The sequence below is a fragment of the Penicillium daleae genome (assembly GCF_028827525.1).
Source record: "Penicillium daleae strain IBT 16125 chromosome Unknown utg000005l_segment0_segment0, whole genome shotgun sequence".
Lineage (NCBI taxonomy): Eukaryota > Fungi > Ascomycota > Eurotiomycetes > Eurotiales > Aspergillaceae > Penicillium > Penicillium daleae.
Genome location: NW_026623153.1, coordinates 2,223,808 through 2,244,431, shown reverse-complemented (window position 1 = coordinate 2,244,431; position 20,624 = coordinate 2,223,808). Strand labels below are relative to the sequence as shown.

The window sequence follows — 20,624 nt, the reverse complement described above, 5'->3', positions numbered from 1 at the left end:
GTGATCTTTAAGGCAAAAGTTGCTATTGCGGGTTGGTTTGATAACCTACCAAAAGATTGGCGGTTTGAGGTCTCGGATAATGGTTGGACTACTGATGAGATTGGCCTACGTTGGTTACAAAAGCACTTTATCCCACACACGAATTCGCGCGTACGGGGTCGGTTTCGGCTACTAGTTCTTGATGGCCATGGTAGCCATCTTACGCCCTAATTCGATCGAATTTGCGCAGAAAACGCTATTATACCCCTTTGTATGCCTGCGCATTCATCACATCTACTACAGCCACTAGATGTTGGTTGCTTTGCGGTTATTAAGAGGGCGTACGGCTGTTTTATTAGCAATCTTGCGCGCAGAGGATATAACCATATCGATAAATTCGATTTTTTGGAAGACTACCAACGCGCGCGGCTAGAAGCCTTCCAATCAACCAATCCTACTATTCAAAACAGCTTTACAGCTAGTGGTCTAGTACCATTAGATGCAGAAAGGGTCCTGTCGAAGCTCAATATCTCTCTACGAACTCCGTCACCACCAAATAGCCGGCCAAACAGCAGATCTAGTCAATTCACACCAAAAACGCCTAGAACCGTTATTCAGCTACAAAAGCAAGCTTCATTGATAAAGGATCTACTAAAACGACGGTCAAATAGCCCTCCGAGCCCGGTCAACAGCATGATAAATCAACTTATCAAGGGTAGCTATCTATCCTTGCATAGCGCTGCGTTGCTAGCAGAGGATAACGCGAATCTCCGCGCAGCTAATGAGAAGATCGTCAAGAAGCGTAACCGGTCGCATAAGTTTATACCCTGCGAAGAGGGTTTAACCGTCGAAGAGGGCCTACAGCTAGTTGCACAGCTAAACCAGCCGGTAGAAGCTGATGGGGTAGTATCGCATACGCAGGGCGAATTGCCTAATCAGGCAGATCCACCACGTACTAGGGCACCTCCTAGGTGTAGTGGGTGTGGGGGAATTGGGCATAAGATCAATCATTGTAAGAATCGTTAGCAATAGAAAATTATATGGGTGTTGATGGAGATAATCGAATTTGAAATTTTCTAATTGGTATAGGTGTTCCGATTAACCGTGTGTTCCGATCAACCGGGAATTACGTTAGTTAACAATTCCTTATTAGATAATCCCGTTGGGGTGCCGTTAGTAAAAAGATGGGGTGTCCTTAACAATTCCCGAGAATCCCGTCGTAAAAAAGGGACACAAGAACGAGATCAACCAGCAATAAGCACAGATTACGGTAACAATAGTTTAGTATAGGACCTTGGAGTCCGGTCTCCAGACAGCAATCCAGCCAACTGTGTGATGCGAAAATTGGTTGGACCATTACGCACTAGACTAACTGCTTAGTGGGTTCTGCTTGCGGGTTGATCCTGTGTTACGTATCTGCTGTCCGCTTGCGGCATAAAGCGGCCGATGTTGACGTATGCGATACCCTTTTCCCCCCTATAGTATGAGTTTAAAAGGGGACACGATTCCCTTTGTATATGAGGGTATTTATTCTGTGTCATAGCTGGCGCAGCGTTTTACGACTTGGGAAGGTTATCCAAAGGGGCGATGTTAGGGACGGCTTCTGAACTTTCAGCCCGGTAATGTGCGTTGGTCGCGCTTTCTGACCTTGAAGTTGACTTGCTCCGCAGATACGAGGTTTTAGAACAAGTTGGGCAGGGAACCTTTGCATTCGTATCGTTGGTGTTATCCCTTTCGCCTTTTCTTTTCTTTACCATTTTTCTGAAGCAAAAACGGTTAACAAGTGGGGAACAAGTTCTGCGATAGACAAAGTTGGCCAGCGACATGTGGCAATCAAGAAGATATGCAATGCCTTCAGTACGAAAGAAGCGGCGAAACGCGCATATAGAGAGGTCAGGTTGCTAAAAGACCTCCAACACGAGAATGTATCCGATATGCAACGTTTGAAGCTCCGAACTCCGCATACATGCTGAACGGTGCATAGGTCATTACAATGACAGACGCTTTTGTCTCTGCATCTGAGGATATGTACGTAGGCTAGCGCACTAAAGGTGCGCAACGTCTGCTAACTACCGCAGATACATCGTGACGGGTCTAATGAGGTCTGACCTACATAGTCGCCTAGGTTTGGGGCCTTTAGAGAACCGAGTAACCCAATTTTACCTCTACCAGATGCTGGTAAGTTTATTGAGTTTGGGGCAGGTCCAATTTCGATTAACCATCGACAGCGCGGATTGAAATACATTCATTCGGCAGGTGTCGTCCACCGTGACATAAAACCCAGCAATATCCTTATAGATGAAAACCATTGCCTGAAGATCTGCGACTTCGGACTTGCACGTATATTTGAGTCTCAAATGACAGGCTATGTTACCACGAGGTTCTACCGGGCACCAGAGGTGCTCACCGGGCAGGCGTACGGCTTGGAGGTTGACATATGGAGCTCAGCATGTGTATTCGCGGAAATGTTGCACGGCCAGGTATTATTCCCAGGAAAGAATGATGTGAGCCAACTGTCGATTATTGCGGAGCTCCTCGGGCAGGACGAAATGCAGACAGGATCCACGATTGTACGACAGCGGGCATCCCCAACTGCATACCCTCAACAGCACCTTTGCTTACAAATCTCCCTTAGGTCCCATTGATAATGTTAGTTCAGGATCAGTCGGACAACGGACAATTGTCACTCCGTGAGCGATTTCGGGGAGTCAAGCCACAAGGTACAATCTTGGGGGAGTGAAATTTTGATTGCAGAATACTTACGTCTGTCAGCTTTCGACTTATTGAGGAGAATGCTCGTTTGTAACCCACGGCATAGAATATGCGCTGCCAAAGCGTTTGCCCACAAGTACTTGAGTCCATATCACGATCCTACCGGCGAACACAGGGAAGCAGCCAACTTCACCAATTGGCCCTCCACTGACACAGACTTCCCAACGGACACTTGGAAAACAATGATGTAAGCTGATACTTCGCGCCACTTCGAAATTATCTCCTTACTAATCAACTTGTAGTCTATCGGAAATTCTGGGGTTTCACGGCATCTAGAGAGAAAAGCGCATACACTGATGTTGATAGATCGCTCACAGAGAAGAGGCTCGATTATTCATATTTCAATGCAGATTTTTCTAGAACGAGTGGGAAATCACGTCAAAAATAGAATTCATGTCCTGGATCCGCCTGTAGCCACAGGTTGATAAAAGGGCGGCGATGCCTCCCATTAGAATGCCTCGAGTATATTCCCTTAAGTCCGCAACAATTCGAATCCCGTCATAAAGCTTTCTGTACCACTCTTGGTAATGTTCCTTGACACACGAGTTGGTTACAGGCCATTGCTGACTAAAATCAAGTCGCCTGCCATGTGCGAAATGTTGGTTACGACCACTATATATGCCTGCGGAGATAGGGAAGTTAGACGAGTACCGCGTCCCTGTCCTCAGAATCGTCCCCAACCTTAGCCGGAGGTGGCCATGGGAAGCTCCCATAACCGTCGAGATAAATGCGCGAAATGCCGAGGAGCTTCCAATGGCGCCTAGACTGAGGTGAGTGTATCCGTGCCGGGTCTATAGACTTTGTTATTGATTCCTATAGCACTTGTCTTTCTTGCAGTACGAGCGGTGCTCTTTCCACACTGCGCCAGAGAGGGATTCATCGCCATCATCAATTTCGAAAGGCAAGGAGAGGAAGAGTGGTATTTGGGTCATTCTCCTATCGTGGGCCTTGTCATGCTATCAACTCTCTGACTCATACATTCGCTTAGCTATAATTGTGCCTGATAACCAATGAAACGTAAATCAGCATCTTTATCCAAACCATAGCAGTCAGCTAGGTCCTGCAATTGGTCTTTTGAAAGTATACCATCGAGAACACAACCTAGAAAACCCATTAGCCACCAAGAATGTAGACATCATATAACGGATAACCCTTACCAAACTTATTCTCACGGCACTCCCTCCATTTTCTAATCCGGTCTCTCAACGATTCCGTTGATCCCGAACGCAATTTGACATCATAGGCAAGGCGAGCACCGTTACTTAGAATGAACAGCTTCCCGTGCTCTTCTCCCGATTTCCCTTATAAAAGACGCTTGCTGCCCAGACTCAGATGGTAAGCAGATTCTCTTCATAATCGCTTGGCGACTGTATCAAATTACTCTTTTCGATGGAGGGTTCCAATATCCTCACTCTACGAGACTCCACGGTGATCGCTGTTCTCGATATTTTTGGGATCTCTTACTTTTCTTTATTTACCCTTCAATGCTTGCTTTTCCACTTCCCTCTGTCCCATGCGGACATCAGTAACTCGCTCGCGACACTTCTTTTTGGCGTTGGTGTCGTCTCCTGGTGTTTCCTGAGTCTCACCTACCGTATCCTCCTCGTCCTTGGTAGCACCAATGCATGCAATTGGGAGAAGCTGGAGTTCGGGGGCATCCTGCTATTGATTTATACAACCACCATCTCTTATGTCGCTCTTCAGTTCTCCACTCGTGCCTTGGTGCAGCTCGGATACATTTGCGCTATCTCTTTGCTTTTCGTGGGACATCTGGTCGAGGTGCTGGTCCAAACCTCGGGCCCCCATGTGACAAGTCTCAAGTTTCAATATCACTGTGCCTCTTTGGGCTTGCTTGCCCTGGTACCGATTATCCACAGTCTCGCAGGGCCACTGGGCCAGCCGGTGCCACTTACTTTGGAAGTTGCTCGAGTTGCCGTTTATAATGCTCTTGGGGCCATGCAGTATTTTGTCCGGCCGCTTGAAAGGATGGGACTATTCCGGGGATGGCAACCCAGTTTATACATCATGCATCTCGTTCTTGTTTATAGCGCTGTAATGCTATCACCAAATATTATTCCTGCAGTGTAAGGCCGTGGACAAAGACGATGCTATCCAAAAATAAAGTCAGTTGTAGAAGAAATTATTTCCTTGAGAATCATACTCAACGGCGGATCCAGGATTATCCGGTGGCTCATGCAACAACCTCAGTCCATATTGGGGCGGAGCCTTGTTTCTCGGACCAGCTGGTGAGCTTGGTCTCGATGGACGATGGAAAAGACGCCGTAACAGTTCCGGCATTTTATGGAATGGAAGATAGCCAGCCGCTTGAGAGAGTCGTTCTTCCTTCAATAGTTAGAGTAAGTGCAAGCAGGACCCATGGAATCTTATGAATAACACTTACATCCAGGCAACATTTATTGTCGTTATTTCTGGCAACAAAGTGTGGGTCTGCGCTTAAGCCTCATACATCGGTTCAGCTGCGGGTTTGGATGATGAATTAAGGTAAGTGCGAAGTCGATCATCTCCGTCTGGGCTTGCCAAGTCGGCACTAGTAAAACTAGGCGGGCTCGCTGAACGAGGGCGGGCCGCCCCTGCGGGACAGCGGACTTAGGAGACAAAGCCTGTCTGGCTATCTGTCTTCAGCAGCCTCTTGTTTATTATTCAAAGCCAAACATGCTAATAGTTCATAGATCAGCAATCAGATCGATCAAAAACCAAGCGCCGCAAGCCCGATGACGGAAGGACACGGATGGAGGCCCAAGGTTCCAAGGCATAGGTTTAAAGACGACGGACAAAGAGTCATTGCCAGAGGGACGGAAATCGGGGTCGAATGACAACCGGACGAGGTATGGCCAGTGGGCCAATCAAGTATTTGCACAAGGTAACAAAGCCAAAAGCCTAGTGGCAGAAGCCACGATTTTCTTCCGAGCTATCCCAAGACGATTTGCTCCTCCCGATAGAGCCCATCACTGGACGGGCGACGGAGTCCCCGTTGCGAACCAGCGACTCAGCTTTACAAACACCTCCCGCTTCGGCACACAAGGCCGGCGATCTTATCGGATTTTACAAGCGTGGAAAAGGAGCTACGCAAGGCTGGCGGGCGCAGAGCCAAGGAAGAGAAGAAAGCGGTAGAACCCGAAGGCCTGAGCGGACGACATTTAGCTCCGCTTGAATAGGATATTATGGACAGGCTATCCCAGGCAGCACATGCAGTTGACGGAAGTTGGCAGCATGAGCCTTCGGCGTGACTGCGATGCAGAAGAGTTCACCTGCTCCATCAACGCTTTCCTGAGGCATGGCACCAATGGCAAAACTCAAAGATATACGGGCATGTGATCGGACTTGAAGTTCACAGCCAGTCTGTACCTGGCAACGGGGCCTTCGTGTTCACTTGCGAAGATGGACTACGGAGGTTAATAGCCATCACGAGTGCAAAAATGACCAATGGTTGTTTTTGTCCGGCAGAATTCCCGTTTTGCCCACTTAGCTGTGGTGTGGATAGTTATGCTGGTACCAGTCTAGCCTTATTACAACTAGCGTAATACCAGGGAGCGTCAATTATGCCTAATTAGGCTTTAGTTTATCCAGCACCTACAAACAGACCTAACGTCCTGTTGATCTGCCAACTCGTCTTCCTGCCCTTCTCTACCCAAGAAGCACTAAAACAAGCTGAGTTCTTCCAAATAACGTGTTTTCGCTAAAAAGCAACTCTCTTCTCTTCCTGACTAGTCAAGACATGCAAATTGAAGTTGATTGAGTCTCAAAATCGAAAAATATAACACGAAATGACACATCCTCTCCAGTCCTTCCACTCCGTCATCTATGTCATATGCTAATTACCCGCTGTTTGCCCTCCAGGTCTCCGAAACAGGTCCTGACGCAGTCATTCTCTCCATATCCGACTCTCGCAGCTGGTATCTCCGCCGGGTACGTGGTGGAGAGATCCCTGGCGGCACACGAGCTCGCTTTCGCCGCTGCGGCAGCGCCGCTGGCTGCGCCGGCGGCGGAGTAAACTCCACAGCTCTCCGCGGTGATAATGACCTGATAATTGCTCCTAGCGATGGGAGAGATGATGAGATAGATACCTCTGAGGGCGGAGGAGATGGCGCTGGAGCTCCTGCTGCCACAGGAGCTTCAGCTTCAAGCTTTATCGTCACTGGTTCAAGTCTTTTTCTCTTGATAATCAGGAAGACCTCATAACTATCCTTGATTTTGGTAAATTTCGTACAGAAGTCTGTGAGGAGCTGTTCATGATCTTCCCGCATGCCTAGGAACCATGGCTCCTTTTTATTCTTAACTGCAGTTGCAAATCGAAATGTATCTCCTTGCTCACGCGTGTAATCCTCAGGATCGAGCTCCACTAGGAGCTCATTTTCGATGAAGTCGACGAAGCTATTGATAGTACCCGGTGTAAGGATTGGGGTAACTGTAGCTACTCATAACGAGGCAAATTAGTATATCTCTCTCTTGGCCGCGCGATCTCTCCATACTTAGCTTTTCAAGCCTATCTGGCTTTCCCGACCCCAAGTACCAATATAAATAGCAGTGGACGATTAATGAGACCGTTGCTGGTGCTGTAGGAACTTGAGGCCGCCCTCGACTGAGGCGGCTACCTCCAGAGCTTCTCCCACCAATAAATTGGCGCTGAATCGACTGCTGCTGGATCTGGCGCTGCCGTATCTCATTTGTCGTCTCTGATAAGGCCTGGAAGCGTGGTTCTGGGGTAATGAGGCTTCTCTGGTATAGCGTCGCCCTGGCCGAAGAGGATAAATTCTGTATAGAAGAGCTCGTACTATACGTAGGGGAGGTGATCTGGGCAGTAGAGATAGGACCATAAGCAAAAACATCTTCCCCGGTACGATGGGCCAGGGTATTCCGGTAGTTAGCCATAGAAACACAAGTGGGAGGGTTTCTGAGGAAGAATATCAGGTACAAAAATAATTTAAATATAAGAAGGAGCCGAGTTATCTTGAAACTGAATGAATTTCCTCTTGTAAAATTAGTACTTAGCGAAGATTTTATGACGAACTAAGGCGCAGATATCTTACCACAAGGGATCCAAAGACAGGCTTACTCAGCTTCCACGCCTTCATTAGATTTTAATGGCAATCCGGATAGCTCCGGAAGTATAGCATGTAACACGCTATGGCAGACCCCGGAGGATCATCCAACGGACCTCACAATCTTCAATTCACCCACATTCAAATAGGCATGTTTAATACTACTCACTTTAGTACTAGTCAGGACGGAAGTTCCCCTGTTTAACACTTTATGTGGCACTATGATAACCTGGTCTTTTGGCGTTGAGACATGTATACGTAAGAAAGTTTATATACCGAACTACCTCCGTCGATCCCCTACCTCGTGGATACTAATTGGCTATCGTAAAATCCCAAGAGCGCGGTAGCACACGCTGATCAGCCTGAATTTAGATCTTGGGCCGAGATCCTACAGAGAGGTGCTGAAAACTAGCCTTCCTGTGCCTCTCCAGGCTCCCAATCCCATGCACCGAGGGGTTTCGTAGTAAGACAGAGCACTGGATGTTCATCTAATTGGTCATGAAGAAGAGCACGGCGGCGGAGTTCGAGATATTCGACCCGGTAAGGCTGGCTAACTTCCTCTGGAACACGAGACGGAGGATTATCAGGATTGAAGCCATTTCCAGGCCCATAAAGCTCGGCTCCAATCTCCTGAAGCTGCTGGTGGCACCAAGCAAGGACATCAGGGGGTAAATATTCATCTTTATCCCAGTCCCGGACGTCCTCCTGGAGCTCGCGAAGCAGCATCTGATCAACTGCGCGCTGGTAATCCGGCTTAGACGCATTAAAATAATTCATAAAAGGCTTCCCAGTAACGGCGTTCGGCCGTGACTTTTGCTTGCGGATATTATGAATATTCCAGGTCTTAGCGTACTCACCAATAACCCGGCGGAGCGTAGGCATATAAACCGCAAGAAGGGCGACCTGCTCAGGGATAGAGCCGGAGAAGAGACCTATAGAGGATTAGTACCAGCAGCGGATAGTGGGCAGGATGACTTACCTTGTTCCCGGAGCTCCCGGAAATATTGGTAATAGAGAAAAGTACACGACTTAGATAACTGCGCCCACCAAGCCTCTATTCTCTGGTTATCTGTGCTTCGCCCTAGCCAGAAACAGTCTCCATGGGCAGCCTCTGGATCGAACACCTGCCGCAGCGCCCATTGTGCATCCCCAATAAGGGGAGGTCTCCGAGCCGAGGTCAGACCGAATAATCTCCGGTTGGTAGGAGAGCTCGGCGAGGGTGTCAAGAAACTGAGAGAGAACGCTCACTGCGGTACGAGTACTAATTCCCACGTATATCCAGAGAATATACCGAGAGTACCCATCAATGGCAGCATAAACCTCAACCCCGAACTGCGCTAGCTTCATATAACCATCCACATGCCACACGAAATTCGGCCCAGGGCACCAATACTCGCCGCGGGAGCGCTGGAGATCGTATGATCGGCGGAGGAGTGAGTCAGGGCGAAGAGAGCGGTAGACTTCGAATACTCGGTGCTGTGGGAAAAGAAAACCATGCCGGCGAAGGTGGTGATAGAGAATCCGACGCCCATAGCCTTCGACATCGCCAATTCCAAGCTCCTCAGTCAAGAGAACCTCGATTTCGAGCCGTTGCTGCTGCCGCTGAAGCGGGCAGTTTGTACGAAGCTGAATTCCAAGCCGTTTTCGTAACCTTTCAAGCGTAGGTTCAGAGACCCGGAATCCCTCTTTCTGTAGCACTTCGAGTGTTTCTCTAGCCGATAAACCTGCCTCGGTAATTAGTGTGAGAAGGCGAGCGTGCAAAGCTTCATTTTGGCTAGGTAGTTGGCGCCGTAGGCCCCAGGAAGAAAGGCGAGTTTTGAGCGTGCGGAGTGAGATATTGACGCCGTGGCTTTGTATGATGGTCTGGATATTGGCAATACGTGCATTCTGAGAATATAAGAGAGTAATCTCCTCCCTGTAAGGCTCCAGGTCAATTTGAGGGCGTGGCATGGGAAAATAGAAGTTATTCATGTGAGCACAGAACAGTAGGAATTGCACTATGTTAAAATCAAAAGAAAGGATTGTCTGCTTCTGAAAAATACATAGTCATACGGTCTTGTATACTGTACACTACACTACAGTAGCGTACTGAATCGGAGATTCAGTAATGTAATTTATAGGCAAGTGAAACTATAAAATACCATATCCAATGCTACATTTTTATTCCTCTATATCTCAACCACCAGCGCTTTATTTTTGTTAAATTTTGAATTAACAGTTTTCTAAGCAAAAAGAATAATATGCCTAGATTTTGAGCTAGTGAGAGCATTATTTCGACGCGTTACCATAAAATACAGTATCATTTTGACCTTGAGACACGGATATATATATCGCCATGAGTTTTCTAAAAGTAAACTCTCAATGCACCAGTAGGTCAGAAACGCTATCGAGGTTATACAAGCCTCATATTTTATCCGAAAGACCCACGGCTTTTGAGATATGAAGTTGTTATTTATCGCATTTAGTATGGAGTTTTGGGGTGTTTTATTCGCCTGTGGATTATGTCACAGTATTCCGACCTGGAACGGTAAGCCTGTTCCACTCCATGCTGGCTAACCTAATTAGGGTAAGGCGAACAGGATAAACACTGCGGGCGGAAAAGGAGGCGGTATACAGATTGCCCAATCATATTGGATTCTGGGGTTTTTGCACTCGTGATGGTTATTAACCTCCGTAGATGGACCCTGCCAGGAGAGGGGAGGTGGGGTGGAGTGGGGTACTTCAGCCTCACCCACAACGCACCCTCATTGCCACTTCTTCGTATCCTTCTGTGTCCCCCGCCTCCTCCTACTTACGAGTGCACATTCAGTCTTACTCAGGCATTCGAACGCTCTCTTTCTGACCTCAAATGGTAGAGTGGCCCCAAGTTGTTTATGGTCGTCCGGGTCGAAATGACAGGCGAATATAGGAATTCATAAATGTCCTCTACCCCAAGCCTGGGGACGACCAGCAGTCTCAGATAGAGTATACTCCTCCATTCCGTGTATCGTGCCCCCTATATAAGATGAAACTAATCTGTGTCTATCATTAGCATTGTTTTCGTTCATGGCCTTAACCCGACAGGCGCACCGGAACATGCCATGCGAACCTGGTCGAATGAGAATGGAATTTGTTGGCCGGAGAGCTGGCTTCCGGACAAAATTCCCAACGCGAGAGTACTCCTTTTTGGATATAATGCAAACGCCATCCTCCACGTAGCCGAGGCAACCGTCCGGAACCATGCAAACACGCTGCTTGACAGGCTTGGTGGAATGAGATCAAATGAGGTGAGACCATGGGCAAGATACAACGAGTCAAGCCTCACCAAAGATTGCAGTACCAGCGAAATCGCCCTATCATATTCATCTGTCACTCGCTAGGAGGGCTCGTGGTCAAGCAGGTAAGGTCGCGAACCCAGTAGGATGTTTTATCTACCGGCTGATGGTTAGTGAAGGCTCTTGTCACGGCCAGGGTCATGGATCACTTGTACGAACAGATCCGCAAATCGACGTACGGGATTATTTTCTTTGCAACCCCCCACCAGGGCGGAAATATGGTCAGCACCGCCAGAGTTGTGGCAGGCTTGGTCAGCTTCTTCACTGGGGAGAGGAGGAACAGTCTATTACCTGCCTTGGAGCGCAACTCGCTTTTGACGGAGGCAACTTCCGACGATTTTCGAACCCAACTTGGGAATTATAATGTGATTAGCTTCTTTGAAATGCGACCGACAAGGCTAATAGGGAGAGGTCTAAGATTCTTGGGACAGAGAAGAGTACGTGCCATTTTGATTCTAACAGCCTTACTCTATTTCTGAGTGTTTTATCAAGATGATTGTCGACCGAACATCAGCGAAGCTCGGCTCTCCAACCGAGTTGGTACTTGGCATCGACGCAGACCATTCCGGTATATGCAAATTCTCTAGTCGCGATAGTGCAGACTTCATATTGGTGGCGCGCCATATTCAGTCCTTCGCCAACAAGGCACTAGGCATGGCAGACAGCGACCGAAATCCACGTGATTTATCCTCTCTCGGCAGCATTCGACTTCTGGGAGATCTTAGGAGGGACGAGGGCAGATTATCTGAAGCAGTAGACATTTTTCGAAGAGCATTGGATATTTGCGAGGTGTCTTTTGGTCCGAGTGATCCGGAAACCAGGAGAGCTCTCCTAGACCTAGCTTGGGTTCTAGAGACAGAGACCAAATATGCCGAAGCAGAGCGTCTCTGCCGACGGGCGCTTGCCGCCGAGGAAGCCGTACCAAATTTAATTAACAAGAAAACACTATTGGACACCATCGGAATCCTGGGACTCGTCCTCTGGAGACAGGAGAATTACGCAGAGGCTGAACAAATGAACCGACAGGCGGTGGAAATCAGCAAGGTCCTTCATGGACCTGAAAGCACAGCGACCTTGAATTACTACTCAACCTTGGCAAGAGTGCTTGAAGATTCTCAGAAGTTGCAAGAGGAAGAAACGATTTTGAGGCAAGCTAGAGACATTTCAGAGGCGCAGCAGGGCCCAGAGATGCAGGACCCCCTGCAATGGACGAGAAGGCTTGCGAGAAATCTTCGGATGCAGGGTCAATATAGCGAGGCGATGGCCATTTACGGGACAGTGATAGATCCTACAACAAGCGCAACCAGCCCGGACCAAGAAGAGACCCTGAACATTCAGAGTGGGATTGCCCGAGTACTCCAGGACCAGGGCCGGCATAGCGAGGCGACCGAGTTGTGGAACCAAGTGTGGTCAGAAAGGACTCGAATATTCGGGCCAGAACAACCCTCTACCCTGGAAGCCCTCACCGACTTGGCTTCGTCTTTGGAGCGTCAAGGGGAATACATAAGGGCAGAAGAACTCCACCGCCGTGCATTAGATGCAAGTTATAGAGTTCTTGGGACCGATAACGAAAGCACGCTTGTGCGTGTATACTTCCTCGCCGGGGTCTGTCGACGCCAAAATAAATACACAGAGGCAGAGACGATGTACCGACGAGCCTTGGAGATGAGCCGGAGGATACTGGGATCTAGGCATCAGTTTACAATAAACTGTGTCAATTTTCTTGCGCAAATGCTCCGCAGGCAGGGAAACAATGCAGAAGCAGGAGAAGTTTTACATCAGTTTATCCAGGTAAGACTCGAAGTGCTTGGTTCACACCTACTGTAGGGAAGTTTTGCATATTAATCCGAGGATAGGCCTAGTGCGGCTTAAATACATTAAGGATTGTAGTCGAAAAACGAGTTGACGCAGTCTAATTGCGCCTTCTTGCCCAAGTATCATTTATTTTATCCTCCTCAACACCACACAATGCATGATGGAAGTGAATTGAACAGAAATGAATGAATCCCTGCCGTGCTATTTTCCGGATACGGGCTAGTCACCACCATGAACAGCTAACGCGAGATAAGGGTGGAAGTAGGCAAGGTCGGCCTCGGGCATTAGCACACTGCAGGGGGTTTCAACAAGGTTTTTTTGCCTGCTTATGACGGCCACCGGAACGACATTGCCACCAACATGCTCCCTCGCAGATGTGTCACAGGTTCGGCCAGTCGCTGCACTCTTTTCGAAGAAATTAGCAATTTCTTGGTCAGCAGAGTATGCCAGCTCATTGGTAGCCATGGTGGACACAGGTTGCTGTGTAGAATGAAACGAATTTAGGAATGAAGGAGTAGATGTAGTTGAAGGGAGGTGAGCAGGCGTGGGCAGAGCCCTGAGCCAACCTACACCGCTTACTGCTTTGAGACAGCCACTATAAATCCAGTATGTACTTCTACGGACTTCTAGGCTGGAGGCCTCGCTTGATTCATATTCCGGCCCCTGGGCGGAAACTGTGAAAGTGCCTTCCTCGTCCACAGTGATATGGGACATGATGTCTTTCTAGCAACCACAAGTACATGTGTTGAAGATTGATTCAACAAGTGCATCGGAATGCTTAAGTGGGCCTCCAAGTGATTGATCTGGAATGGGCTTTAAGAGGAATCTTGAATATTTAGAAGAACAGGTGGATTAATGGCGGGAAGATGCGTGATCAAGGCTCCGCCAAAGTAGTCTTTTCGGAATTAACAAGCGCGTGTAACTGGAGTTGACTGTCGGTTATACTGAAAAGCACGCTGATTTACGAACTTCGCGCCAACAGCCGGATTTTCTGTGTCCGGTAATTACGAGTACCATGTGGCTACAATGTGGTTGTGTTCGAGGAGAAATGGATTTGTATTTTCCCGAATGTGCTTTTGATAACACCGGGCAACTTGGATGGCCATATAATGTTCAATCCATATAATGTTCAGTGCAAACTTCCAAGCTCCACGACGTCCCGATCACCGACTTGCTATCTCCATCTCATGGGATGGTGAGCCCTGTTTGATAGATTTACATCATATACAGTTACTCTGCTGAGGTCAAGCACATTGGAATAAATCGTTGAGTGCCTGTGGATCATTTCTTTGCCTTTGATAAAGTGAATTCAAACACGGTTATACATGACCTGCTCATACGACGTTTCTTCTGTACGATCCGTCCGAAATTTCTGTCATCCAGCTCTAGTTACTGTACCACGGCTTGCGAGATCTCTCACCCTGTTCCACCGGGCAAATTGATGGCCATGATCCATAATAGTATCAACCGTCAACTCTACTCTCATCAGGAAGGCCGCGGCCTGGACTAGAGAGAATCGAGTCTATATAACTGGAACCCTGCTCAACATCGAGCAATGTGTCTCACGAAGATCCCTCGTTGGTGTTTGTATATCAACTCTTTTGGTTTACAGCTACTATGGACACCGGGGTATGACTTCTTCTATACGTTGAGAGCGTCAGCTGATTGGCCTCAGGAGATCCTTCGAACCATCGCATCGCTGAACGCACGCACAACCCAGGCCGAACGCATTGCCTCGGAATACAAGCAGGAGCTCGGCAGGACCCGCCATGCCCTGGAGAAGACGAAAAAGGATCTGGAAGAGACCGTGGGGTTGGCCGAACTTCTCTACGAAGTAAATCGAAAGCTCGGGGCTGTGACCGACTATCTCTTGAAACAGCAGGGACGATCGGACGACAAAGACTGCAATTCGTTTGAAGCAATGTTCAACATTCTTCTCAAGCAAGCCGAGACTCGTGAAGATGGACCCAGTGTGGAGGAGGACAGTAAAAGTGACGAACAAGGCGGAACTGGGCATCCAGGTGGTGTCATTGCGCTGGGCTAGAAGAGTCCAACTGGAACGCGAAGATGTCCTGATGAGAAAGAAGCACTATTGATATGGGTTTTCATTTTCTGTCTTGAGAGTTACAGTGTTAGGCCTTAATCAAAGCAACTGCTAGATTCCCCGAGTCTTGATATCTAAACGTTTAGTAGTCCCAGACACATGAGTTTGAACAGATAAATAATAGCTCTCAGGACAGCATGGAGCGACAGGGGCTGGTTTGACTGGTTGATCCAATCAATCAATCAATCAATCAATCAAGCTTCATTATTCCTGGGAATAAAGAATAACGAAAAAAATCTCCTAGGAAGCAATTTGATTTCTCGAGGGTCCGCAAATTGGCGCATTGTTGTCAGAAAATATGAGCAGAACACGGACGGCCCGTCGATGTGAATAGCTGCCGTGCGGTCGCTGGCGTTAGGCCGCGAAGTCGCCGAAGCTCCATCGCTGCCTCCAGGCCTTTAGACGCTGCCCTCGCGATATGTTCCTTATACTTGAGTCTCGTGTCCATGATAACGCCCAAGATCTTGACATGGTCTCTAGGCACAGCGGTCTGTCCCTTGATAGTGAAAGGCTCCTGGTCGGTTTTGTGAGCCTTGGGAGCGAAGTGTATGATAGCTGTTTTGTCTGCCTCAAAGGTCGCTCCGCTTCTTTTCCCCCAGTCGAGTGCTTCAGTGATAATTGCTTCGATACCTTCCCGATTACTCTGGGCAGTCGGTCCGGTCACCCATGCGGTAAAATCGTCCACGAACGCGATTGCTCCTCCCTGGCTGTCGATCTGTCGTTGAACCAGGTCTGCGTTGAAGAAGAGGAATAGGATTGGAGACAGCGGCGAGCCCTGTGGTAATCCAGCCTGGGGCAGGCTTTGGACTTCAGACGATTGCCCATTGATTTGAATGGTCGCCGTCCGTTCCGAGCAGAACGCCTCAACCCACCGGAGCAGATCCTCCGGTATACCTCGCGCTTCCATCCTCTGAAGCAATCGTTCCTTGCACACTCCATTGTAGGCTCCTTTGACATCGAAGCTGATCAAGCTCAATACCCGTCAGCCGCGCCACGCTGTGTAGATTTGCTCTTGCAGAAGCACGAGTGCCTGCTCCGCGGACCGCTGCTTTCGGGCTCCAAAGTGGCTGGTCGGGAGCAAGCCGTACGTCTCCACCGCGTGTGAGATCCTTTCCGCAACCACTGATTCCAGTATCTTGCCCAGCGTCGCGAGCAATGAAATTGGTCTCCATGCATAGTGATACACACACACACACACAATTCATTAACGCCCGGCGGCTAAGCCGAAAGGGCAACTAAAACTGATCTATCAATACAAACCCTAATATGCTTATGCCGTACCTCCTTCGAGCCCATACATGGATACTTTCAGTATATGTCCTCTCAGCTGTCAATATCATAGGAATCCCTGTGGGTTAGTAATTTTGTTAGTAGACTGGCTTGAAGGCGCTTCTTCAAGTGTTCAACATCCTATTTTCGGCAGTTGAAGCGCGTCCACCAATTCTGGCACAAGGTGGTAGGTGTGGGTTGGTGAGGGGGAGGGTGTTATTGTGTTGGTCGACGTGGTTAGGTGGCGTCCAGTCGGCCCGTGGCGATCGCGAATCGTATTGAGGCTCGCATAGCTTCCAAGTTCGGCGCCCATTGCTCATTATCAGAGGGCGATTTCCCGCCCAGGAAGAAGGAGAGATTGCCCCGGTGAGTTTGGCTACATTGCAGTAGTGCTGTTCGCTGTGTGGTCCACTTCCGACATCGAAACAGGAAGTGTTCCACGGTCTCTCTTGCTTGTCCACATGCACACTGGTCCGACTCTGCAACGTTGATCCGGTAGAGATAGCTATTGAGTCTGGCCATGCCAGTCCGGAGTTGGGCCAGCACGCTCGCTTCCTTCCACGATAATCGATCATACAGCTGTCGAGTGTGTTTTCCTGGCAATGCTGCATCTACTCGTTTCACGTGTCTTCCAACTTTCTCCGGCAGGTCCTTGCTGGCAGCTGCTTGGGACCGAGCGATCTTCAGTGTTGTTGACTTCATCCTGGGGGCCGATCCTTGCGGGACGGCATCCTTCTGGGTCGCGGTCCTGGCCTGCTCTTTGGCTAGACCTAGCAGTTTATTGTCCGCGCTGGTAGGGACCCACTGAATATTTATGCGGTTTCCGTTTCTCTGCAGTCTGGTTATCAACTTGTACGTTTGGCAGACGAACTCCTGGCCCGACTGTTGTCGAGGGTTCCTCATCGTGAGGGCCGCCGCTTTGTTGCTCGTGAGCAGCGTGATCCTGTAGTCTTTTAGTCCCACTAGCATGTTCAATGTGTGTGCCATTGCTGCTAGCTCCGCGGAGAATGGGTTTTGCTCTGATCTTGCGCCTAATGTCACGGAGAAGGTCTTCAGTTTCAGCTTCCGGTATCGAGGTGGCTGTTTCTTGATCGCCACCCCAAATCCTACGAGGCCGTTTCGTGCGGAGCTGCTGACCGCAACTTGCAATGATCCGCCTGGTACGGTGTGCGAGTCCGGCATTGCTTCAATATCGCTCTGCATGCGAGTCTCCCATGGTGCTAACACGAACGGATTGATGGTTTCCAGAAATTTCATCTCAATGTTTTTCAGCGCGTCCGCTACCTGGTACAGCGGCGAACGGTGGTACCTCCTGAATTTCTTGATCCATGCTGTACTCCTCCGGAGTGGGTGGGTTTCTGGAAGGGTGTGAATGTCCGTCCACATTTTCACGGCCCGCCTCCAAAAACGGCGTTGTGCAGTAGCAATGTGAGCCTCTGCCTCCGCAACGTTGGTCGCAACTGTGAGAAATATCCCTACAATTGCTTGCGCTCCCACCCTTTGGACTCGGTTGATCGGTCCGCTGGCCTTGTCCTTGCAAGCGTGCATCCAGACGGTAGAAGCGTAGTCTACCACCGGGGCCACCGTCGATGTAAATAGCTGGCGTGCAGTTGCTGGGGTTAGGCCGCGAAGTCGCCGAAGCTCCATCGCCGCCTCTAAGCCTTTGGACGCTGCCCTCGCGATATGTTCCTTGTACTTGAGTCTCGTGTCCATGAGAACGCCCAGGATCTTGACATGGTCTCTAGGCACCACAGTCTGTCCCTTAATAGTGAACGACCCCTGGTCCGTTTTGTGGACCTTAGGAGCGAAGTGTATGATGGCTGTTTTGTCTGCCTCAAAAGTCGCTCCGCTCCTTTTCTCCCAGTCGAGTGCGTCATTGATAATTGCTTCGATACCTTTCCGATTACTCTGCGCAGTCGGTCCGGTCACCCAATCTCAAATCATAGTATCATTCCGGCGGTGGTGGGATGTCTGGAATGTGTTCGGCAAGCTATGCATTGAAATCCCTTGAGATTCAAGCATTGAGAGGGAAGCAGGATTAACAGGCCAAGTGGAAGTCCGATCCTCCGAACTCCGATGGGCAAAGTCACAAAAGGAGAACAACAGTCCATCGGCTTTGTTGAAGCCATCGAAAGCTTTGCATCTTGAGTGCGTACGAAGACGGGTCGGCACAGTAAAGAGAAGCGAAAAAGTGTTGAAAGATGAAAATGTCGCAGGTCGACTCTTAAACGATGACTCACTCCCAAATACCAGGTTCTAGATTAGTCCCCTGTTTTGCTGATCAGCATCACGTGCAGCTCCTAACACGTCGGCCACCCCTGGCCTACTCCCTCCCACCTTATACCACGAATTTTCTTTGCCCCTACTGTTCCTCCAACCAGGATGATTTCATTGATGCCATTTACAGTACCAGGCATTTATACTAGTCCCTCCGCCGATATCGATCTGCCCCGGTATCTGGTGTCGGTTGGATCTTTTCTGCTTTTCTGGTCGATATTCGGTCTGCTGCTTTGTGTCAAGACGGGCTCCCACATTCTCCAGCGGCATTCAATCACAATCATTCGCGTGCAGTGTACTGTAACACACAAGACCAATCAATTATGGAATTTGAGCGGTGAGCCCCCTCGGCAGTGCATTGCTTATTCCATTCAGCTGTATAGTGGTTGTGCAAAAATTTGATCCCATTTCCCATTGACCACCAGTTGTCCACCCTAACACCAACCCCCCATCCGCCTATCCCCTCGTCCGTCCGGGAAGGACAATTAGCGCATTTCAATTAGCGTATTATATTATCCAATAGGTTATCGGACTAAAATATTCGATGTGTTATTGGATATAGGGGCTCCACTATCTACTAAGTCATCAACGCGTGTTTTTCTACACGCGTAACCCCCTACCAACCTGCCTACCAACCTGCCTACCAACCTGCCTACCAACCTGCCTACCAACCTGCCTACCAACCTGCCTACCAACCTGCCTACCAACCTGCCAATAAATCTGCCATGGCTCCAAAGAAATCTACTAAGGCTACACGGAAGCGCACGCTTGACGAGATTACTGCCGAATTACCTACTAAGGAAGAACTCTCTCGGCAGCTAAAGCCCTTGATCCCTTCCTCCGAACCTCCACGGCTGCACCTACCTACTAGCATTGACCTAGATAGCCCATACGCGATCTTTACACTCTTTATTAGCGAAGAGATTTTCGATCGTATCAGCCAATCTACCAATGCATACGCGCAGCGAAATCTAGCGAAGCTAGCTACCACTGCCACTACTACTACTACTCGCGCGTGGAAGGATACTACAACTGCAGAGATCAAGGTCTTCTTTGGTATTCTTATTTATATGGGTGTTCACCCTGAGCCACGCATTGATCTCTACTGGGCGCAAGATAGACGAGAAGGACCACTACATACTCCTCCGCTTTATATGACCCTTAAGCGCTTTGAACAGATTAAGCGCTATCTTCATATATCTCACCCTGACGAAGATGAGATACGATCGGAGAAGGATAAGAAGCAGTGGTGGTATAAGCTAGACCCTCTGGCTTTCTTCTTCAAAGAGGCTGCTGAAAAGCACTACCAACCAGGTTCTAATATCTCTATCGATGAGACTATGGTTCGCTGCTTTGGCCGTACGAAGCATACTGTCAAGATGCCTAATAAGCCAATTCAACAAGGTTATAAGATCTTTGCCCTCGCAGAACATGGCTATATTTGGACATTTACATGGAGTAGCCGCCTATGGGGGATCGCGGAGATGTTTAAATATGAAGGCCTTAGCCCTACGGCAAGAATGGTGCTTAAGATGGTCAAGAAGCTTCCTGGCCTAGCTAGTTCGATGGCTAATCTTCCTGCTACCCCTATGAGCAATTCGCATACCAATCTTATAGCCAATTCGATGGCTAATCTTCCTGCTACCCCTATAAGCAATTCGCATACCAATCTTATAGCCAATTCAATGGCTAATCTTCCTGCTACCCCTATGAGCAATTCGCATACCAATCTCATGGCCAATTCGATGGCTAATCTTCCTGCTACCCCTATGAGCAATTCGCATACCAACCTCATGGCCAATTCGCCGGCCAATTCGCCGGCCAATTCGCATACCCTAGCACCCTATATTGTCTACTTAGATAACTACTTTACCTCGGTAGCCCTTTTCAAAGAGCTTCGAGATATTCAATGTGGTGCATGTGGTACTACCCGCCCTCAAAATGGGATACCTTCTCAGCTCGTTGAGCTAAAGGATCACATTAAGACGATCCCATGGGGTACACTCTATGCAGCAGAGGCTGAAGGGGTTCTAT

The 20,624-nt window shown here is 48.8% G+C and overlaps 8 protein-coding genes across 8 annotated transcripts; 4 read left to right on the top strand and 4 right to left on the bottom strand.

Annotated features, from left to right (window-relative positions):
• Positions 1-1,972: 1,972 nt before the first annotated feature.
• Positions 1,973-2,942, top strand: N7458_005015 (uncharacterized protein; the record flags this gene model as incomplete). The annotated part of the gene is made up of 4 exons (XM_056908397.1): positions 1,973-2,007; positions 2,058-2,157; positions 2,208-2,614; positions 2,639-2,942. 4 exons carry the CDS (start codon positions 1,973-1,975, stop codon positions 2,940-2,942), a joined length of 846 nt encoding a protein of 281 aa, XP_056767015.1.
• A 3,631-nt stretch (positions 2,943-6,573) lies between these two features.
• On the top strand, positions 6,574-6,951 carry N7458_005014 (uncharacterized protein; the record flags this gene model as incomplete). The annotated part of the gene is made up of 1 exon (XM_056908396.1): positions 6,574-6,951. The coding sequence occupies one exon, from the start codon at positions 6,574-6,576 to the stop codon at positions 6,949-6,951; it is 378 nt and encodes a 125-aa protein (XP_056767014.1).
• Positions 6,952-8,219: 1,268 nt separating this feature from the next.
• Positions 8,220-9,761, bottom strand: N7458_005013 (uncharacterized protein; the record flags this gene model as incomplete). The annotated part of the gene is made up of 3 exons (XM_056908395.1): positions 8,220-8,743; positions 8,791-8,865; positions 8,936-9,761. The coding sequence occupies 3 exons, from the start codon at positions 9,759-9,761 to the stop codon at positions 8,220-8,222; spliced, it is 1,425 nt and encodes a 474-aa protein (XP_056767013.1).
• Positions 9,762-11,617: 1,856 nt separating this feature from the next.
• On the top strand, positions 11,618-12,952 carry N7458_005012 (uncharacterized protein; the record flags this gene model as incomplete). The annotated part of the gene is made up of 1 exon (XM_056908394.1): positions 11,618-12,952. The coding sequence occupies one exon, from the start codon at positions 11,618-11,620 to the stop codon at positions 12,950-12,952; it is 1,335 nt and encodes a 444-aa protein (XP_056767012.1).
• A 207-nt stretch (positions 12,953-13,159) lies between these two features.
• On the bottom strand, positions 13,160-13,405 carry N7458_005011 (uncharacterized protein; the record flags this gene model as incomplete). The annotated part of the gene is made up of 1 exon (XM_056908393.1): positions 13,160-13,405. The coding sequence occupies one exon, from the start codon at positions 13,403-13,405 to the stop codon at positions 13,160-13,162; it is 246 nt and encodes an 81-aa protein (XP_056767011.1).
• Positions 13,406-14,557: 1,152 nt separating this feature from the next.
• Positions 14,558-14,984, top strand: N7458_005010 (uncharacterized protein; the record flags this gene model as incomplete). The annotated part of the gene is made up of 2 exons (XM_056908392.1): positions 14,558-14,569; positions 14,616-14,984. 2 exons carry the CDS (start codon positions 14,558-14,560, stop codon positions 14,982-14,984), a joined length of 381 nt encoding a protein of 126 aa, XP_056767010.1.
• Positions 14,985-15,333: 349 nt separating this feature from the next.
• Positions 15,334-15,951, bottom strand: N7458_005009 (uncharacterized protein; the record flags this gene model as incomplete). The annotated part of the gene is made up of 1 exon (XM_056908391.1): positions 15,334-15,951. The coding sequence occupies one exon, from the start codon at positions 15,949-15,951 to the stop codon at positions 15,334-15,336; it is 618 nt and encodes a 205-aa protein (XP_056767009.1).
• A 599-nt stretch (positions 15,952-16,550) lies between these two features.
• On the bottom strand, positions 16,551-18,026 carry N7458_005008 (uncharacterized protein; the record flags this gene model as incomplete). The annotated part of the gene is made up of 1 exon (XM_056908390.1): positions 16,551-18,026. The coding sequence occupies one exon, from the start codon at positions 18,024-18,026 to the stop codon at positions 16,551-16,553; it is 1,476 nt and encodes a 491-aa protein (XP_056767008.1).
• Positions 18,027-20,624: the final 2,598 nt, after the last annotated feature.